Genomic DNA, 20,856 nt, shown 5'->3' with positions numbered 1-20,856 from the left:
GTTTTGAATGTTTCCAAGGATGAGATATTCCATACCTCTCTGGTTCCAGTACTGCACAACTATTATTGAGAATAACATTTTTTATATCTAGTCATAGTTTTTCTTGCTGCTGCCTTTGTCTGGTGCTGCTTGTCCTTTCGCTGTGCTCCTCTAAGGGACTGGCCCTTTCTCCCAATTAGGTTGTGGAAGATTGCAGTTAGATGGCCATGGCTTTCTCTTTATCAAGCTGAACAAACCCAGTTCTGTCTTGCTTTGTGTATCTTGTACCCCAGCCTCTTAACTGTCTTAGTGGCCTTCTTTATTCCCCTAAGTATCTTAAACCTCATCATCTTATGTTCACTGCAGCTGAGGCTGCTGTTGATTATCACATCCTTCATCAGTTCTTCCTTACTGGCGAGTAGCACAAACATACTGCCCCAAAACAAATTACCAGCTGGTATAAATTAATTTTGCTGCACTGACTGACTTACTACTGCTTATATCAGCTGACGGTATGGACTACATCATCTATTGGCGCTCCTTACATTACTCTTCCATTGCTAAATGGAGCTAGCCCAAACTGATAATCAAGTATGCATTCAAAGTTTAAAAGGATGTAAGGCATCTGATAAATTGTGGTAAGAGTGAAAAAAGCATTGCTGGCCAAAGGGTTTAGAGGTGGAGCTTGTTAAAAGTGTTAGCATCAAAAAAGCAGGATCAGGTGTAAATCTACCAGTGAATGAATATAGTAATGAAGGAAAAGAAGCAGAAACAGTCAATGTCTTTTTGTGTGTGTGTGAAATAAAAAAAGCATGTCCATCCCATATATAGTTGTAGATGGCATAGAAAGTTTACTATTTGCAATAGAGGAAGAGTTTTAAAAGCATCTACTGAATATTTTTTCTTCAAGTCAACAAACCATGTGGCCAGTCCTACCTTACCACAACTAGTTTTCTTCTCCCATCCCTATATCTTGCGTTTCAGGTTAAGGAAAACTTTTTTTTTTTTTCCTGACAAAAAATGAAGCAGCTTGGTTTCAAGGTTGATTTGGGGGGAGGGGAGTGTTTTGGATTTTTTTTTTTTTTTAACATTCTTACAGTGAAGCTTTGACATCTGTTCCAAAACAAGCTGAAACATGTATTTGAAACAAATGACAATAAAATGCTTCAATTTCCTAAGAGGTTTTTCTAGATTTGGGTGCGGAAACAGCTCTGAGAATTTGCAAAGTTTGGATTGACCCCAAAATACTTTAATAGAGGAAAACATTTGGTTCCTAAAATGTCTTTGGCTGTCAGTTACCTGGGTCAGATGCACTCTTCTGCATGTCTGCCTGTCCACTCACTTCCCTGCTTGGCAGTACGTAGAAGATGCTCTGCTGTGCCTAAAAGCCGTGACTGGGGGTGGTGTTAGTGCAGTCTGCAGCACAGTCCCAGAGAGCATGGGAAGTGGGAGCAGTCTGGCTACTGTAACACGGAGCTCAGCAGGATTGTTGCTGTTCCCCTCTGCCTTAGTTGTGCGTACATGGAGGAAAGAGATTTGGAGGCACCTGTATGCTTCCAAGTGGGACTTCTCACCCACTGATTCTGGGCATTATCCCTCTGCTGCCTAATGAATGCTTCGAGTGGTCTGTCACAGGTTTTCTATGCAAGACAAATTGGCTGTAGAGAATGAATGATGATGCCCATTTGGTTTCATTATTAGCAGTAATATGCTTCATTTTTCAGTGGGGGGGGGGAATTGGGTGGGGAATTGCTTATAAATAGACTTGTTATTTGCAGAGGGTTTTAGACCTTCATGATAGTGACAAAAGCATAGAAGTATAAGCTCTCCTTGGTTAGTGAGCATTTCACCAGTATATATACTATATATAGTACAGTATAGTGGGACTATATCAAAGTAGCACTGTCCTTGACTCCATTGTTTACAGACCAATACACATGCTGGACTTCATTTACCATATCCAGCTGTTGAAGTCCTCCCCTCCCTCCCATGAAATCATGTAAATCTAGGCACTGGCTTCAGTGACACTTCAGCATATGTTTCGATATTTTACAGAATATGGTGCTTAAAGGCATGAAATGGGGCTAGGAGCAGGATTTGTTTTGCCATGCTAGAGATGCTTCTCTTTTAGGCAGCTCACCTAGGGGAGTCATCTAGTCTTCCTCAATAATTGAGAGAGAGAAGTGAGGATTCATTTGAAGTTGGGATTCATGAATCTCTTTTTGGAGATAAGCCTCAAACTAGCTTAGCCAGGGCACCTAACTCTTAAATATCTTCAGTAAAGTTACCTTCTGTGTTTTCTCAGGTACCTTAAAGGAATACCTGAAAAGGTATTCAACTGTGACCTCTAGGCAAATCCACCCAAGAATTCAATTGGAACATAATCGGTTTCCCATTGCTCTTCTCATACCCTTTGGACCCTGCTTTTTCTCTTTGAAATTGTGTGACTCCTGTGACTTCAGTGAAGCTCTTGTCTGCACCACTGGCTGCAAGAAAAGAATCAAGGCATTTTTAAATTTCTCTTTCCTTCTTTCTCTTGATTACTTTAAATGCTTTCATCTTCTAAAACGTTCCCAACAAACTCGTCTCTTCTGCAATTATTCACAGACTGTACATGAGGGAGGTTCTTAGGAAACATGTCTTGTTGGGTGTACACCTTCCCATAGCTGAGTAAAATTCATGTGTGTTTCTTGGCATGTCTGCATGTAACTGGTCTCTTGTGGGGCTGGAGTTGAGCTGGACCTGAGTGATCCCTTTTTGTCATACCAGGATTAATACTGACCAGGCCTGAGGAGCGGTAGCACTTTGAGTAGACCGTTTTGGCAAAAGCCATTCTAGCTTCCAGGGTGATCTGTGGAACATGCTGCTGACAGGCAAGGAGAGGCATGGGCAATGGCACAGTGGGAAGCAGGACTGTTTCTCCTGCAACTTTTATGGGAAGACTCCTTTGTGCTGTACTCGCTCCAGGGTGATGTCAGGCAAAATTTTGAAAATGATCTATAAAATGAATCAACTGGATGATGGTATCCTTACAGTCAGCTGGAAAATACAGCGCTTCACTGCAGGCGTTGGCACTCAGTCTTTCTTCTATATTCTGCCTCCTAATGGGTCTGCCCTGGTGCTAGTTTGGACGCCCCAAATCTCTTGAGAAATTTCAAATAGTCATTTTACAAATAAATGAACGCATTTAAAAAAAAAAAAATACGCGAAATGCTTGGTGAATGTAGAAGGCACAGGCTGACCTCATGACTAGGGAACCAGAAAAGTTGTTCTCATTTCAGGGCAGTTTTTGTGGGAAGGCCTTGAATGAAACATTTCCGTGTTATCTGTGCCCCTGTTTCTGCCTGACCCTGTGCCCCATCTTTCTATATTCTGAGCTCCCTTGGACAGGGTCTAGTTAGCTCTTTTTAAGCTGATGCACAGGGGGTCCTACAACGTCTGGGTGCCCTTGTTCTATAAATCGCAGTTGAAACAAAGCTATACTAATGCATCAGTGTTCAGCCTATCAACACTGATAGTCCTCTTCCCTTTGAGCTGGTTATGTTAGGAACATAGCAAAAGTCTGACTTTATAGTAACATGTGTGTTAGGTTATTCACTGAGATACAAGGGCTGTTTCTCCCAGTAAATGGGAGGAAGTGGCTGAAATGCTTTAATCAATAAGATTGCTGTAAATTGAGTATTGAAAGCTCTTGTCCTCTTCCATGCTACCCAGTGCTTTTTCTGAATGTGGAGTAGTGCTCAAGTCCTGGAGTTTGGGAATATCTTTTCCTGAGTTTCTTTATTCCTTTGATAGCAGAGATCACAGGACCAGTCACATAGTCAAGTTAATTTGCATCAGCGTATGGCAAATGCAAGGAAGTGTGACTAGGCTTAAGTGTGTTTCAGGGTGAACTAAACTAAACTGTGTTGCCTTGTGTTTGCCACAGGCAAAGACGTGTATGTGCGCAATTACTATAGCTCAGCTGGCCCACAGTACGTTGTTAAGATGTGTTAGCTTGAGTGTGTATCTGAGCTCTTGATGTTGCAAAGATGGTAGATCAGACACACTGATGGATATATTTACGCTCCTGACAGGCAGATGAATTCAGTACTTTTTAAAATTTACTTTCAACATTGACCTCATGGCTACAGACTTTTCCTGTGTCTGGAAGCAGGACTTTTGTTTCTAATTCGGTATCTTTTGTAAGAGTTGAGAGTGGGGTGGGCTGGCAGGCAAAACAGCAGTGGCCCTGCAGGGCGATGACTCCATAACCATTGCTTTTCTCTTCCTTCCGCAGCCCTTTTCAATCTAATTCCTGTGGGTCTACGTGTGGTGGCAATCCAAGGGGTGAAGGCAGGTCTATACGTTGCCATGAATGCTGAGGGATATCTCTACAGCTCGGTAAGTACTTTGCGTTGCTGGGTTCCTGGAATGGTTTGGGTCTGTAGGCGAGGGAGAAGAGACTGCATTGGGACTTCTAGCCAGCTTTTTCTGAAAACGGTCACGTGTTTGAAAACCTTTAAAGGCAGGAATTGGTGGGAGCTGCTGCAAAGCCGTGCAATATTCACTCTGTAATGGCTCTGTGAAGTTTTGTGGCAATATTTTCTGACCTGTGAAGATATACTTCTGTTTTCCTTTGAGTAGTTACTTAAAGTAAGTCACAATGTGGTTTGCTGGTTATATTCTGGTTTTCACACTTGTGAAACTGCATGGACTGAACAGGGTTTGCTTCTGAATTACACCTGTGTAACTGTGTAAGTGCTGCCCTAATGGGTTATACTCTGCTTTTGACCTCCATGTAAATCCACACTAATAACACTGACTTCATTAAAATGGTTCTGGACTATTCTGTTGGCATAGTGCTTCAGCTGCACAGAATTCCCTGTATTTGTGTGGTCTTTCTAATGCACATAAAAGATAAGTGAGGTATTTTTTACTAACTAATTTCCCTATAACTTTCTTAGATGGCATGCAAGGGCACGAGGTTATTCATAAGATTCTCATTTGAAGTAAGTAATTGATTTTCACAGTGAATAATTGATTCAGTGATTTATTAAATATGGCAGCCCTTTGCCAGAATATTTTATGCTTCAAATAACTTTGCTCTAGTTCTACATAGTAAAAAGTGATGGTTAATAACACACTTCTCATTTCTGTAGTTATGATATCTTTAAAGTGTATAGTCTAGATTCTAATCTCATCTCCATTTGTGTAAATTTACAGTACAGTGATTCTGCTCTTGTCTAGGCATTTACTTTTCTTTAAAAGCATGTGTAAGGTTGGAGATAGGACCTATAAAAGGACAACAATCTGTATAACTTGAGGCATAAACGTTGATCTACCTAGCCAGTGTGCCTTGCTGTAAACCTTTGGACCCAAGGATGTACTCTACCCTCTTTCGCAGACAAAGTCAACACTTGTGCTAGCTCCTGGAGTAGTAAAAGGCTGCTGGCTCACAGGACTAACACCACTGGTATCTATCTTTGTTGTTGTTATCATTCCAGTAAGTGCAATGTACTGTCACATAAGATGCAGCCTGAAGAAGGCACAATACTTCATAGCTTGTAGCAGAAAAAATATTATCACTGAAATGTGTGTATCACTTAGGATATGCATCAATGCACAAGAGAGATCTGTGGCTGTAGCTTTTATTTATCTGTCTGATAGCTGTCAATTAATTTTGCCTTAGGTTTCCTTGTAGGCATTCTGCACAGCAAGGTCTGGGTGGCTGTGCTTTGGAGTACTTTCCCACTAAGATCATGCCCTCTCATAGAACTAAATTCTTTCAGTGCTGCTAATGTAGTTGAAGCAGCTTGAGATGGAAGAGGTCATTGCTCCTGTGCAATGTTTCCTAACCCATATCATCTGTCTTCTTTCCTGGTCAATTTTATACCACTCACATGGTTAGGATTTCCCCCTTTCCCTTGCAAGGTAGCAAAACTCTTTCTCCCCAGTAGCACAGGGTAAAAAATGGCAAGTCATTGTGTTAGTATGCCTGGCGAGATAGGTCTTGAAACTGGCTGGTTGTCAAGAAGAGACAGAGAGATCAATCTGGATCTCTGTAGATGCCAGACGCTTCCTGTTCTTTCATAGCCCAGTAAACATAAATGACTGCCTCTAAATAAACTACATCAGTTTACTAACAGTGAAAATCTCCTGTTTGTAAGCTATCTGAATCTTGAAGGTAGAAAGTGCTAACACCAAGTTTAGTGTGGTACTGCATTATCATGCGTGCTTCACCCTAGATGCACAGCTGTAGGGGTCTGGACTGAAGTCTTGCCCTGTGTTTGTGCAGTGTTCGGTGTAAAGAGACCCAGGCCCAGAACTGAGACTCCCCATAGCACTGGTACTTCTAAAACAAGGGATACAGGAAAGTAGAGTGCGAGTTCATCAGATCTGATGGTCTGAGAGATAGACCATCTACTCTTTGGTGTGTCAGGAGAGGGCAATAAATGGATCTACTGACCTGTCTGTACTCCAAGGAGATGAAGCTCATTGGCCCCAGTTTTCTTTTTGTATTGACTGGTGGCTCTGTCTGTGACTTACAACAGTAAATCAATGAATTGCTTGTGCTTTAAAGCAGACCCCAAGGTAAGAAAAGAAAATTTGTGGATAAAGCATGTTAGGAGTAGGGAACATGGGTCAAGCCGCTCATAGCATCAAAGACAAGGAATTAGATCGGGGCCTATGACAGAACTGGATGTGACTGAGAAGTGCTCAGGCTGTACAAGCAGTCTTTCGGATGCTGCAGCTTTCTTTGTGGGGCTGGGATCCTACCCCAAGCCACCATTTGGCATGGCTATGTCAGTCTCAGTCTGTGCTGGAGAATTGCATGGGCAGGGCCTGACAGGCTGTTCCTCTCTGGGGTGAGCAGGGCCTTTGGCCATGTCACCTGGATCTCATTGCTTTCCACACCAGAGGACATATCGTCCCTGTTCCTTTGCTTACTAGACCCTAAGCAAAAGCTTTTCTCTGTCTTAGGCCAGCTTCCTTTGTTGTCATGTGTGTGCCTTTTTTTTACCACACCTTTTCTGAGGGATTTCTGAAAAACAGTCAGTAATTCCCTGTAGATATAGTTCACTCACATAGATCCATTGAAAGATGGACTTTTTCTCCTGCTTGGCTGTCTCACTTGGTGGGTGTTTGTCCCAGACCTAATCCTGCTAGGACAACTTGTGACACCACAAAGCTTGGGACTGCTTTAAGATAAAATGCAACTGTCTAGGGAAATCCTTGCTCTCCACCCCACTTTGAGTCTAGATTGTCTATGGCTGTAAGTGAACACATCTTCTCCGTGTTTTTTATTTTTTGACGGTGTTTAATCTGCGTATGCCAGCTGAGACCTTGGCTGACATCCTCTGCCCTGGATCAAACCAGAGCTGGATACAGGCTATTATCAGCCTGGTCTCTGAGACGATTTGTGCCAGCTCCTTCTGAGCTTAAGCCAAGGAACTCTTGAATGAATGGATTTAGAATAACCAGCCCTTGGAAAAAGTCTTCCCAGTGACTGTCAGCACAAAAGCAGGGCTAAGGGAGGTTCTCTAAAGCCAAACTCAGTGAGAAGGTTCTCTGCAGAAATACGCAGTCCCTTTGAGGACCCTCCTATGTTCTTGGCCACATTGATGCCTTTAGTAACGAGTTTCCTCATCTCTTCTGTGCAGTTAGGGATGGGCAGGGACAGTGTGTGGATTTGTTTGTTGCCTAAAGCCTGCCATAGATCTCTGGCGAGCTTTTGAGTTCTAAATGCATTACATGTCAAAACCTGCTTGTTTGGGAAGCAGATGTTTATGATTTCTGTACATTGTTTACTTACACTTGAGACCTGACTTTTTTTTTTTTTTTTTTTTCCCGGAGTTGCCGACCGCTTACCTCTGAGGTCTGTTGGGGAATTAGGTGCTTAGCAAGCAAGAAAATCAGGCTCTTGGTGACTTGAGGTACCTGGCTTTGCATACAGCAGGATGCAAAATACCATTTTCATAACAAGCTTGCAAAGTCTTTGGTGTGTTCCCATTGAGATTTCTTCTAATGTGGAGCAGCTGTAAATTCCCTGGTGATGCTTGAAGGTTTTTATCAGCACCTGCTTTGGGGAGCAACACAACTCTCCCATAGGGATCCACTGTTAGCATTATATACCAAAGCAACAGTGTACGGAATGAATGAAGGACAGGCCATATTATTTGTGCTGTCTTAGTACTTGGGAAGCCCAGGCCAAAGTCTGGTTATTGCAGAGTCTAGAGAAAAACAGAAGACATACATCCTACTTCACTGAATTTACAACCTAATCGTAATGTGAGAGGACATGGAATGTGTTCTTCTGTCTGTCTATCTGGAGTTAATAGTTCCACTACCACATTGATTCCTAGTGTTGGTATGACCTTTCTCTGTAAGGCTGAAGTAGTCACTTCTTCACTCTATCTTGGGCTCCCAGCTTTAGCTCTGTTAGCCCTGTTGCAGCTCACAGAAGTGTGGGTAAAGGAGTGTCTGCAAAATGTTTTGGCTGTGGGGTAGACGTAGTTCTTCTGGAGTAGATGCTCATCACAGGCCTGTAGAGCCACTACAGGCCCACCCAGTCACTCAAAGTGTGCTCAAATTGCAGCTCTCAGTATGATATGTATAATTCAGTGGCATTACAGCTGAGATGGGTTTTGCCCCAAGTGCATAACACTTCTCTTCTAAGATGTACTGCTCTCACATATTCCTTGTTGTTTAACTCTAAGTTCTAATTATTTTTGAAATGGCAGATCATGATACATAATTTATTGGTAGGACTGAGAAAGCCCTAGCAGAGATATGGAATATAGAGGGGAAAAAAAATGGGTCGCTTACAAGGGCTCAGTATGATTTTACAGTATAAACCTGTTTGAAATGCTGAAATTAGAGCTTGAATCACTTCAAAGATTCCTGCTAATAAGGGAATGATTATGCACAATTAAAAAAAAAACAACAAAAAAACCCTAAACAGCATTGAAAAAACCCAAGTCACATTAAGAGCTCTGTGTGTCTTCATTTTCTTTCTCTGCTTTTTTATTCTGCTCTATCACTTTGCATAATAAACATGTCTTGCATAATAATAAACAAGCATCTGGAGAAGTATGTATATTAACTGATTTTTTTAAATCTCCTTGCAATGCTATAACTGTTTCACTACAAAACTGCTCTAGGGTTGCTGCACTCTTATTTACATCATCTCAAGGTCATTGGCTGGAATCAACTGCGTTGCATTCGCTGCCCTAATAGGCTTGGATCGTTAAACCTGCGCCAGCCAGCGCTATTTCTTTAATTCCTGTTTGACCTCCAGTGATCCTAGTTGATTCATTCAGAAGTACAGCTATGTGAGGCAGGTATTCTGCTCATACCCCTTTTGCAAGCTTTGGAAGCAAGTGCACATACTGGGGGGATTCCCTAGTTCACGTGCCTCAGTTAGGAACCAGGTCAGTGGAGAGAGCAAAACGTCTCCAAAGGCAATGCACAGCAGGAGCCCAATTTATTATGCTTTGAATTTCCCTCCAGAGCGTGTGCTCCTCTTCGGTGGTTGTCTAGGGAAGCAAGTTGGACGGAGGCATTAATTGGGAGGTATAAAGCTCCTCTTGTCTTCTGGCTTAATCATCAATATGATTATGGAGGGAACAAAATGGATGCTCAGTGTCAGCAGTTCTGCTGAGCAGGGCCAGCCACTGGAAGCAGATTCCTGCCTTGCTTTGAATGTTCCTAAAATACAGCTCCTAATGAGCGCTCTGGCACACCACCCTTGTAGCGTGGAAACTTTTAAACACAGCTATCAATAGCAAAGTGGTCACTTTTCCCTCGATGAGGTGCTACCACCATTGTTCCTCTGCTTGACTGTTCCATCACTCAGAAGATCTTGAATGGTTCTTTTTATCCCAGCAGTGCGAGCTCCTCACCGACCCATTTGTGTGCAGTGCAAGTCACGCAGTGATGGTGCTGGCCCCCACCAGTTCGATGGTTATTCGGGGTGTTGTAAAGTAAATGTGGCAGTAGGACTGGCGTGCCCTAAAAATGGGTATGACCTCACTTGGCAGGACCAGCTGGACTGCTCTTCAGACAAGGAGAGCTGGCAGGAGAGCCAGGACATTGTAATACTGTGGCTTTTTGGGCAGGTTTCCTATTTGGCATCTTAGCTGAGGGACTGTATTCCCCAAACTTTCCTAGCACAGCACTGCAGCAGGGCTCCCAGGAGGGGAGAGTGCCACACAGCACATTGCATCTGATGCCTCGAGTTGGGTCAGGCTTAGTTTTCATCTGCAGTGTTTGGCTATTCAAGTAGGAGTCTGTTGAGAGGACAAAATTGGTCACAGCAGGACATAATCCTGTTTTCCTAGCTAGCTGTTCCTTGTCTCATAAAATTATAGCACAATTTATGAGAAATAAGTATGCCTCATAAGAGGTGCTCTCTCTCAGTCTTAGTTGAGCAGGACATTTAGAAATGTGTTACATTCCACCTAACAGCATCCAGGGAAGTGAGAATGGGACATATCTTTTAGTAAACAGTGGTCTGTCAGTATTGGGATGCATTAAAATCATTTGCTGAAATTTCATTTTGGAAGAAAATCAGGGAAAAATGCTCTGGTGGTACTGACTCATCTCATTTTGACACTTCCCCAAAGGAACATTACAGATTCCCATTTTGAAACAACTTTAAAATGTTTTATATTGCTTTACAGTTCCTAATAAAATCAGAACAAAATGTTTAGATTTCAGTTGAGCGTTTTGATCCCACATGATTTCCTTGAAGTGTGAAAGGGGGAGGAGGGCAAAACATGGGAGGGGAAGGTTGGGTTTTGCTCTAAATTGTGAGGCAGGCAAGAGTAGAGAGCTCAAAGATGAATCACAGTCATAGCTGCCATCTTCTGCAGTGTCCCTTCTGCTTATTTCCTTGAGGCCAAAAGTACAGGTCTAACCTTAGATAAGAAGGGAAGCAGTGCCTTTGCGGCAGCTACTAAGCAGCTGTAGCTGTATAAAGCTTGTCCATTTTCCTCTGGTTCATGGTGTGCAATCAGTTAACCCTTGTAGGAGAAATGATGAGATTGAATTGGAACTGTTGATGCAATACAGTTTTTGAGCTGGATTTTGAAAGGAAACTCAGGCAAATGTCTAGACTGAAAATGGGATGGTGTGCAGGAAGGCTCCCAGTTAGCAGATATGACATGAATGGGGCACTCATCCCAGCAAACTCAAATAGCCTTTTACGCTGAGATGCTCTGAGTGTCACACTGCAGCAGATGTAGAGCACTGGTTGATTACAGTGGTTGCAGGAAAGTCTGTATTGTTATTGCATGTTGCAAGCACAACATAGTCAAGTCTCAGAAGGAAGAACCTGGGCAGCTGAGATTTTTTTTTTTTTTGAATACTGTTTGAGAAAGGATCTTCCTTTCTGGATGCGAAGGTAACATCTTCCTTCTAGACAAGCAGCATTATGAAAGAACATAGGCCAGGCTGTGGCTAGCTTTCCATCCTGCTATGGAGCTGGTGTGGCAGAATGTCTCCAAGGTAGCTTGGTCCCCCAGGGTTATGCTGTATTTGCTTCCTTCATTGTATTTGTCAAGGTCCAGTCATAAAAGAGTTGCTTTCATGTGCCAATGACCTAAACATTTGTCTACAAGGAATTAAGCTGAGAACTGGCAAGCTTCTTTCACACAGACCAATCCACTGCCTGTCAGAGTGGCACAGGGCCCACAGAACCAAAAGTCGGCTGTCATTTTTGCATTATGATGCATCAAAATGTAGTGCGTTGGAGCCTCGCGAATGCAAGATGACAGGTCAGGGGAAAAACTGCCTCACTTCCCATCTCCCTCTGCTGTAGAGCCTGCCCCTTGGGTAGCCCTGCTGGCTACATATGCTCAGCTCCTTCCACACCGGAGACTGGGCTGCTTAGGTGACTGGTCTCGTCCACAGTGGCTTCAGTGGCAAGAGCTACTTGGCTAAGAAGAGCTCTGATTTTTATTGGAGTGGATGCATTTCTCTACCCCTCTTCCTCCTCTCCCCCCAGTCAATCTAGAGACGCAGTTGCAGAAGTCCTGTTCATTGCCTTCCCTTTGCATCCTGCTGGCTAGCAGATGTAGGAACATTTCAGTAGCTGAGCTCCTCTCCCTGGGCTAATATTTTGCTTTTCCTGAAAATTTCCAGCTTGCTCTTTTCGTTTCTTAATGCTGTTTATCCAGTGTCTGTTTTGGCCATGAACAGTGACATCGTCTGTTTTCCACAAGTGAAATCTAGCTAAAATTCCAGCATCTCAAGGGTGACAGTGCAATTATAATGTTTTAATTTGTGGTGGAGAGAGAATAAATATTGTCCTTTCTGAATCCACAACTCTATTTGATATGAAAAGAAAAGAGAAAAGTTTGAGCGAGGACATGTTTGGCTGAGGTCAGGTGTGTGTTAATGAAGTGATTTGGATCTCCTTTCTGATAACACCAAAGTTAAATATAGAATGGATAAAACTAGTGAATGGCATACCTTTGCCAAACAGTGACTAATGGCTCTGGATGCGAAAGCAGGAGATACGACAGTCATAGACAGGCTGAAAAAAAACAAGAAGAAACCTTGCTGACTGTGTGCACATCATTATAACTAGGAGCCAAATGACAGAAAACTTTTTTTAATGGGGAAAATTATGGGGCTGTGGTGTACTTTTCCAAAGGAAAGGGATAGAAGTTCAAAATACTTGGGCTATTTCAAGCCAGACTGGCTGAATCCGTGGGGAATATGCTGCAGTGGAAAGGCCTGGATGGGAGCCTGAACCATCCCTAATTTTGCAGTGAAAGGATACTGTCCTGACTAAGCACTTGCAAAGCAAAAAATGATTTTCTTCAGATCTCAGTCATGGGGTCTGAGTTCAGATCCTGTAGCTCTTTGGTACTGTGAGTCCCAAGACATAGGGTTGGCTTCTGGTACCTCTAGTTACATGGCGTGGTGCTGCAACATGCCACAAGCCCCCTGAAATTAGTGGAGTAAATGGATACAGCAGGAGTTACCAACCTGGCTGTGAAACTGAAACATGCTCATACAAGTTCCACTTCAGCAAAGCAGTTAAATTGCACCTTGGTGCTTTGCTAAATCTGCATTCCCAGGTCTCCTCTGCAATAGGGGCTTTGTCTTTTGGGATTACCAGCCACTTTGTAATTTGGTTGCATCTTCTGGCATCTTTTCTGAAAGCCACTCTTTACTGCAAGGAGAGCTCCAAATCTCTCCAACTTCTCTTGAAGCGAATTCATCTGTGAAGGCACGAGCAGGACTGAAGGGATCTGTTTGTACTGCTGGCAGTCAGTCAGTGCTGTGATGTGTTGCATGCCGACAGTGTGCTCAGCTCTGCAGAGAGTGTGGGATGGCCAGCATGCTCATTCCCAGGATCTTGCAATCTGTGCAGCCTCCACCCTCGCGAGCGAGGAGGAGCGGAGGGGCACCTTGCCAGCAGCAGTGCCCAAAGGGATCCCAGCAGCAGAGCACACAGGCAGACTTGGACCCACTCCAGCCCTGCCTGAACCATGCCTGGTCCTTGAGTCTGGACTTGTGGTATGAGATGCACCAAAGACACCTTACAAGGTCTGTCTGCTGTAGGTGCTCGCAAAGGCTGAACCCAGTTCTGGCCTTCTGACAGTAGGTTAGAGAGCAGGAGAAAAGTGACATATATCAAAGGTAGAAACCATCGTTTCTTGTCCATTGGGTCCACTAACAAAGAGTCTGACCTTTCTTTTATAGATATTTCTAACCCTTGTGGAAGGCTGAAAATGTCAGCACCAAGTGGAAATTGTTGAGTTTCTTAGATTTGCTGGATGTATGTTATTGGGATATTTAATTATATAATCCAACTTGTAAATTTGGAACGAAGGAATAAACTAGCTAGATTCTGGCCAAACTGAAAATAGCTTTTTAAAAATATTCTGCTCTAAGACATTTTTTGTTGGTATTTCTTCTCTGAAATGGTACAGGAGGCTCTAGGTGAGGCATACAGAATTCTGAGATATGGGATTGTGCAAGGGCAGAAGTTAGAGATTTTGAAATCCCAGCAGTAAGAAGCAAGTCATAACCTTTCTTGAGCCATAAATGGGAGGGAAATCCTAGCTTTCCTGGATGCTAAAGCCAGAAGTGATGGTTCTGAGCAGAGTTGGAGTCATGGTTTAGTCCTTACTTTGCAAGCTTATATGCAACTTTCTCTGCCGCTAATAGTCTTCTGTACACTTCTCACAGGGCTAGGAAACCAAGTAATCATGGTTGGAGTGATACCCCTTAATCCCTTTATGGTGTATCAGTCCCCTTTTGCCTGCAATTAGATTACACGTTTGATCTTTTACTCTTGTGACTAATTTCACTTACTTGCAGTTTTGCTGTTCTTTAGTTAAACCTTCCAAGTTGTTCTGCTGCTCGCCTTGTTGCTTTCTTTTTCCTTAACCAATTTTTATTAATCTGGTATCGGTGAGTTTTGGGATACATAAACAAAGGAAAGATTCATCTTGATGGACAGATGCTACATAGACCTGGGGACTTACCCCACTCTAGGAGGGATTCTGGGAGTGAAATAGCTTTTGATTGATTAAGAAGGGACCTTTTTTCCCCACTGGTGCACTACGGGTTATTCTACGTATCGCATCCTTCATCACATATGCAGTGGCTACTCTGTGTGGAAAAGCCTAACAGGCCCTAAAGCTTTTGAATGAAATGTTGTCCTTTTCTGAAATTGATAAATTCAACCTCCACCTTCACAAGTCACAAGCTAATTTGCTACTTTAACATCTCAGCTATCAAGAGGGCAGTAAAGAGACCATCAGGGCGTCCTGCTACCTCTGGCATGCCAATGACATCTGAGGAGCAGAGGAACGGTACAAGGGCAGCGGTGGTAGGCTTTCATGCAGCTCTTTTCTGTAAGTTAGCATCTGAATCTCAGAAAGTTGAAAGTATTTTGATATTCATAGTAATGTGCTCTCCAATCCCCCAAATACATACCTAGGTACCAGCTCCATGCTAAAAGCTTTCTGAAATGTGAATACTCTCTTGACATAAATAAGATGTGGCATGAAGATGGTACGTCTTCCTGTCTCCTCAACACTTTCCTCCTGAGAAGACCGAAGGGTTGACTTCTCTTTTAAGAAGCTTCCCTGGTTGGCTGCTCTGAAGGCTGCACATCAAATGCATTATTGATAACAGTGTGTGGGAGTTGCATGCACACATGCACACGTTACAGATTCCCAGATGCTGTCTGGAGCACTGCAGAGGAATTACTGCAGCTGGGCAAAGATTGCCTGCTTCTCTCTAAAGCTTCTGAGATAGAAATCGGCATGAGTCTCCTGTGTAGCTTTTTCTCTTCCACCATCAAATCATCGTAATGATGAAATGGAAGAGAGGAAAATAGAACCTTAGGGATTTTGAACACAGCTCTTAGGTACAGAAGTGCTGAGAAAGATTATGTCCAATTTTCTAGGCACGTTCAAGGTAAGGTGAGGAGCCAGGTTCAAGGTAATTCAAACGTTTCCCCAAGTGCAGTGGCCATGCTGGGCTATTGCTTCCCCCAGCAGGAATCTCTCTAAAGCAAGCAAGAGTCAAGAAGGGCAGTTCCTTGCATCTCTGCTGCAGTGTCCAAGGTCTGTGCGCTTGTGCCAGGCATCGTATGTCTTTAAAGTGACTTTTCAAGTTCCTTGCAGGTTGAGGAATCAGCATGTTGTCACCATAAGTGGGTTCATGTGCACTGTAAAGAGGTTCCCCCTTTCATCTGGCACTGGCTAACTAGTGGTCATGGAGCTGGACCAACTAAAGGGTTTTCAGTTTTAACTGTACTCAGTGCCAAGGAGTACTGCCACAGAGTGCAACTGGGGGAGATACCATCACTTTCCCCACAGCCCCCTTTGCACCTCTGTTCTGCTTGGTGCCTATCCTCATGCCAGATAAGTGGCTGCAGGGAGGCAGCTGCTTTTCAGTACGGCAGGGTGGACTCTGGCTGGAGCTTTATTTCTGACTGAGTGGGAATCCAGCCAGCTCAGGAGAAGGGTGATGTGCAACCAGCCCACTCCAGGTGGGATCCATAGTGCTGTGGTGTATTGACTTCCTGGTTCTTACAGGGAAAAGGCTCATAGCTGTTGTATCTACTTGTCCGAAACAAATCCCATCTTCTCTCAGCTCTTATTGCTACTGTGAGCATTCTGGCAAAACTGTTCCTTTTCCTCCCAACCTCTCCTGGCATACCCTGCGCTTTGGGAGTTATAGCTAAACAGAATTGCCTGTGATTCCTTGAGTGATGCTCTGTGCATGTTTATGGGCATCCTATAGACATCTGTTGTGATAGGAAGGCATCTAAATTGCCACTTCCATCCAGTGCATCTCAGCTTGTGGACCTGTTTGGGAATGAATGTTCCCTTTTTCTGGTTTAGCAAAGAAAAGACTCAGAGACCTTGTAAAGGGACTTCCCTTCCTCCCACTTTTCCCAGCCCTTGAGCTCAATGCAGAGCTCTGCCTGAGCAAAGAGTCTGTGGCATGCAGGGTCTTGCTAGCTGGAGAAAGTGGAGGGTCACTGCAGGAGTCACATCTATGAATTTCTTTTAGGGAAAAAAAAATAAAGCACCTCTAAGAGCAGGCTGCAGCTTGGCCACCCTGCCAAGATGCTCACAGTCCTGCTGCACTTTAGGAGATTGTTTCCAGTTTAAACCCTGTCACCTAAATTGCGATTCACTATTTACTGCCTGTGGCAGAATTTCCCTGTGGATGCTGGGGGCAGTATCCTGTGGTGAGCAGGAAGGGGGATGGAGCAAAGGAAAGGACTCTAGAAGACCTTGGGGTGGCATCAGAAGCAGGGTAGTTTGGTGATAGCTGCCAGAGTTTAAAGGAGGAAGGGGAAAAAGAGCTCATACTGAATGCCAGCTTTTGATGGAAGAGATGCTGTGTCACTTTGAGTCTCTGATGAGAGCACTACACAAATACTATCAGCATAGTGAAGGATCCAGCCTGTGCTTCTCACGTGTCAGGTGGTTAGAGAACAGTTTAAATGCAATTCTTTTGCATAAAGCTACATCCCATTATTTGGATTCAGGGATGTGCTGTTCCAAGGGTGTCTGGGTCATCTGGATCAGTGGTAGTGAGAAGAATTAAGGCAGCAGGGGTTGCAGAGGCCAATGGTGTGGGCCCTGAAGAGAATCTGTTATCGCTTAACTGTGAATTGTTCCTGGGCTCTCCCACACTCTCAGTTAATTCTCCTGTCACCCTGGAGAGTTTCATCACATAGTTAAGGAAACTGAGCATAAAGGAGCAATGTGACATGCCCAAGGTCACGTGTGAAGACTGGATTAGGCCGTCTGTTCTTCCTGATCCTAATTCTGTGCCTTAATCACAAGCTTTCTTTTATATCACTGTGATTATTCAGGGAAATGGTGCCTCAGCAGCAACACAACTTCTTTGTATAGTATCTTGTGTCTGAGCAAATTAGTCCTCTTTCAAAGCTCTATTCTGTGTAGGCACGGCTTGCTTTTCCCTCTTTGTCTTCCCATTTCACTTCTTTCCTGGCTCCTCAGCGCTTATGTCCTTAGTAATCTTCATTGAAGATAATGGGAGCAGGCAAAAGAACCACAGGAGAGTCATACTCTGCCAGCCATCTTCCCTTGCACATCTTAATACCGTATGTCAAGTGCAGTTGCTCAGAGCTCCACAGATATCTCTTTTTCAGCCACCCAAGGAGCAGAGGCTGCTCACAAAATGGCAGGTGGAGAATTGGAAATGGCTTCTGAGAAACTCAAGATTGCAGCAGTGTTCTGGAAAGAAGCACTTTTAAGTGCTGAATGTCCCCAGGAGCTGAAGTGCCAGGTCTTTCAAGAAAAGGTTTTGCTAGTAGCAAAATTGGGCATGGATTGTCAGACATTTTAAAACCTGTCTCTCAAGGGAGTTCTGCACCCAGTACGTCCCCTTGCCCTTGCTGGGAAGAGCACAGGAGTGGCCCTTGTGGGTGCATTCAGCTCAGTGTCCTCCTCTGGTAGGAGTCACTAGTAGTGACAGCCAGGAGAAACGAGTAGCAGAGACAGTAGCTTAGTGAGCTGTCTGAGAGTAAATCTGTTGATGTTCATATAGTCAGATGACTGAAATGAGTGCATTTACCCTAGCATACTTGAGACCATGATCTGGTCTGTCCTTTGGGTCAATCTCAAAGAAATAGTGCTTGTTTTGGAAATTGGAAATCATCATACCACAGTGCATGTCTTTCTGGGAGCTCATAACAAGCACTCCTTACTCACAAAAGCAGGCAAAGCACCCAGATTTCCATAGCCTCAGTTCCTTGGGTGACACTAGTAATGTCTAGTAGTTTTCAAATTCTCCTGCAGCTTCCTGAAACGGTTGGTCACTGGATTCCAAGTGTGAGTCTTGCAAACATTTTATTCTGCAACAATCTGTATTTCTGTAAGGAGCTCTGGGAGGTGACTTTTAAAGTATTTTAATTATGTTTTTTAATATTTCCAGGAGTTTCTTGCAAAGGAGTTCTTTGTGAAAGTTTATTATTCAAATTTGGAAGCATGGAAGGAAATCAATTTCCTCCTTCAAAACTGCCTTTTTTCACCTACTCTATTCACTTATCAAGCTCTGCTTTGCAAGGATTATTCTAATCAGATTTCACATATAAAAATAATAACATAAAAATAATTCTCTTCTTTCAAGTATTCAGTAGGCTTAAGTAAATTAAGACATTGATCAGATTCTGCTCACTATTGTAGTTGTGAATACAATGGAGGGTGCCCAGTGTGGCTGGGAGAAGAATTTTGATGTATGCTTTTTATGTTAAGAGAAAGACCATAAGGTAGGACTGAAACTGGCCTGGTTGTTGGGGGTAGTTTGGTTAAACTTGTGTTTCTGGGTAGCAGCTGGGATGCCAACCTGCAAGGCTGGGGACCAGCCCAGCTGCCTGCTCCTTCCTCCTTGCCAGAGGTTATTCCCTCGCAAATGTGCAGCTCGATCAGATTTGTGAATGCATTCAATCTCCTTTCAGTCCAAAATATCTAGATTAGCAGTAACTGCTTAAACCGTGAGAAAGCTTGGCTCACTTTGAGAGACTTAACTAGGGAATGGGTGGGCCTGAGAGACCAGGAGCTTCTGGCAGGGGCCAGCGACAGCCGGGGAATTCTGAAGCACCGTGTTCTTCATGCAATGTGTGAACACAGCCTAAAGCAGGGGGGACCAATGGCAGAGAATGGATGTTTGCATTGCTGCTGCTTGTGCTGTAGGAAGCTGCTCTCTGGGAATGCAAAGCAGCCAGGCCTGCCAGCCTGGTGCTTCCCTATCACCTCTTTCACTTAGCTGTTTCAAAGGGGGATCAAATGTCTGAATTGCTTGAGTGGTTTTGCAAATCTGTCCTCAGCCTAATGCACCAAAATAACAGCCTGCAGCAAGGCCAGCATGGCTTCTCTGCATACAGTTTATTTCTGATTTGGCAGCTCTTTGAGAACCTTATTTGCTATTGTCAAGGCTGATAGCACTCCTACAGGTGCTGTGCTACATTTCACCTTGACCATCCTCCCATTCTTCCTCAGTAAGCTCGTTATAAGCTCCTAAATCATCATCAGGGTTTTGCCATGAGCTACAATGAATGAGTCATTCTGTAAATACTGCCACAAGGTGGTATATTCATGTTTCAGTGTGAGGTCAAGGCTGGTGGGAAGGGTGGAAGAAGGCCACTCTGATAATGATTTTGACTCCTTGTGTTGCAGCCTGAGTCACTCTACTGCCTTTGAGTGAAAATTAATCCATGTTCCATAGGTGGGTTCTTCTGGGGAGACCGAGGGAAAATGGATGTGTGTTCTGTTCATATTCAGACAGGATAAGGACAGTACATAGGCTACTGTGTACTGTGGATTATTTTGAAAGTCCCAGGCACCTGAAACTTGACTTTAGTAATAATCCAGGCCTGCAACCAAAACAGCAGAAAAAAAGTGTCATTACTTTGCAGAAGGAAGGCAGGTCTTGTGCTTCGAGTGCTAGCTGGACAATTTGTAGGGTTCAGCTCCCTGCTGGGCCACAAAAGTCTTTCCTTGACCGCAGGTGCAGTCACGTAGGATTTGATTCAGTTGCATAAGCCTAGGCATTTATCCCCTCTGAAATGTGCCAGTGCATTCTGTCTGGCCCCCAGAAGACCATGGATTTCCCATAGGTCCTGCGTCCTGCCTACCAGCCCTATGCATGTGTCTTGAATGCCTCAGGACATTTCAGATGGCACTAGAAACTTAAATTTAGGCAACTAAATCAAACCCTCAATTTCTGTGGCTCAACTGCACATTATATGGTGGAGATAAGATTTCTTTTCTACTCCCACAGAGACAGCATGGAGATAAGTGTATTGAAGATTGACAGGCACTAGGATGCTATGTTGAGGGCACTGTGCAAGAGCTTGAGTAGATAAGGGAGTGACTACATGGCAACATGAGTTTTTTTGCTTCATTTTTTACCTCAAGAGATTTTCTCCTTCATGTGCCCTTTTTCTGTGAGGATGTTAGAGCTGTTATACAGAAATGAGCTCACATGAGCCTCTCACATCTGAACCCTTCCCAGGTTGACATTGCTCCAGATCTAGCTGCATTTGTCTCTGAATTCAGTCGTTCTGGCCTTTTTGACCTATTTGCCGCATGTTGTTCAACCACTGAAGTGTGCTTATGCTTTGGGTCTCTTCATTGGCATTTGGAGGCAGTTTCCATTTGGGACCTCTCTATTATTCATTAAAAAATATAAGGCAAAAGGAGGCTTTTGGTTTTCAGATCTGCCAAGTTGAAATGGTGCAGGCAGGTCAGGAGATCCCTGCTTGACTTCTAAATGGAATAGACTGACCTAGTGCCACCTGAGAGAATAAACCAGGAACTTGACCATCTTGTTTTTCAACTAAATCTATGTTCTGGCACCTAGTTACTTCATTGCCAGTGGTGC

At 43.7% G+C, this 20,856-nt stretch overlaps 1 protein-coding gene across 3 annotated transcripts in view; it reads left to right on the top strand.

Moving 5' to 3' along the window:
• Positions 1–20,856, top strand: part of FGF12 (fibroblast growth factor 12) — a 242,844-nt gene that overhangs the window by 160,387 nt on the left and 61,601 nt on the right. For all 3 annotated transcript variants that reach the window (XM_064516792.1, XM_026093540.2, XM_026093537.2), the window contains exon 3: positions 4,259–4,362. In XM_064516792.1, coding sequence (XP_064372862.1) covers positions 4,259–4,362 — 104 coding nt within the window. The remainder of the gene's footprint in view (positions 1–4,258; positions 4,363–20,856) is intronic.

The sequence above is a fragment of the Dromaius novaehollandiae genome, chromosome 9 (assembly GCF_036370855.1).
Source record: "Dromaius novaehollandiae isolate bDroNov1 chromosome 9, bDroNov1.hap1, whole genome shotgun sequence".
NCBI classification, from domain to species: Eukaryota; Metazoa; Chordata; class Aves; order Casuariiformes; family Dromaiidae; genus Dromaius; species Dromaius novaehollandiae.
The sequence above is the reverse complement of the archived record's forward strand: the minus strand, read 5'-3'. Positions and strand labels throughout refer to the sequence as shown.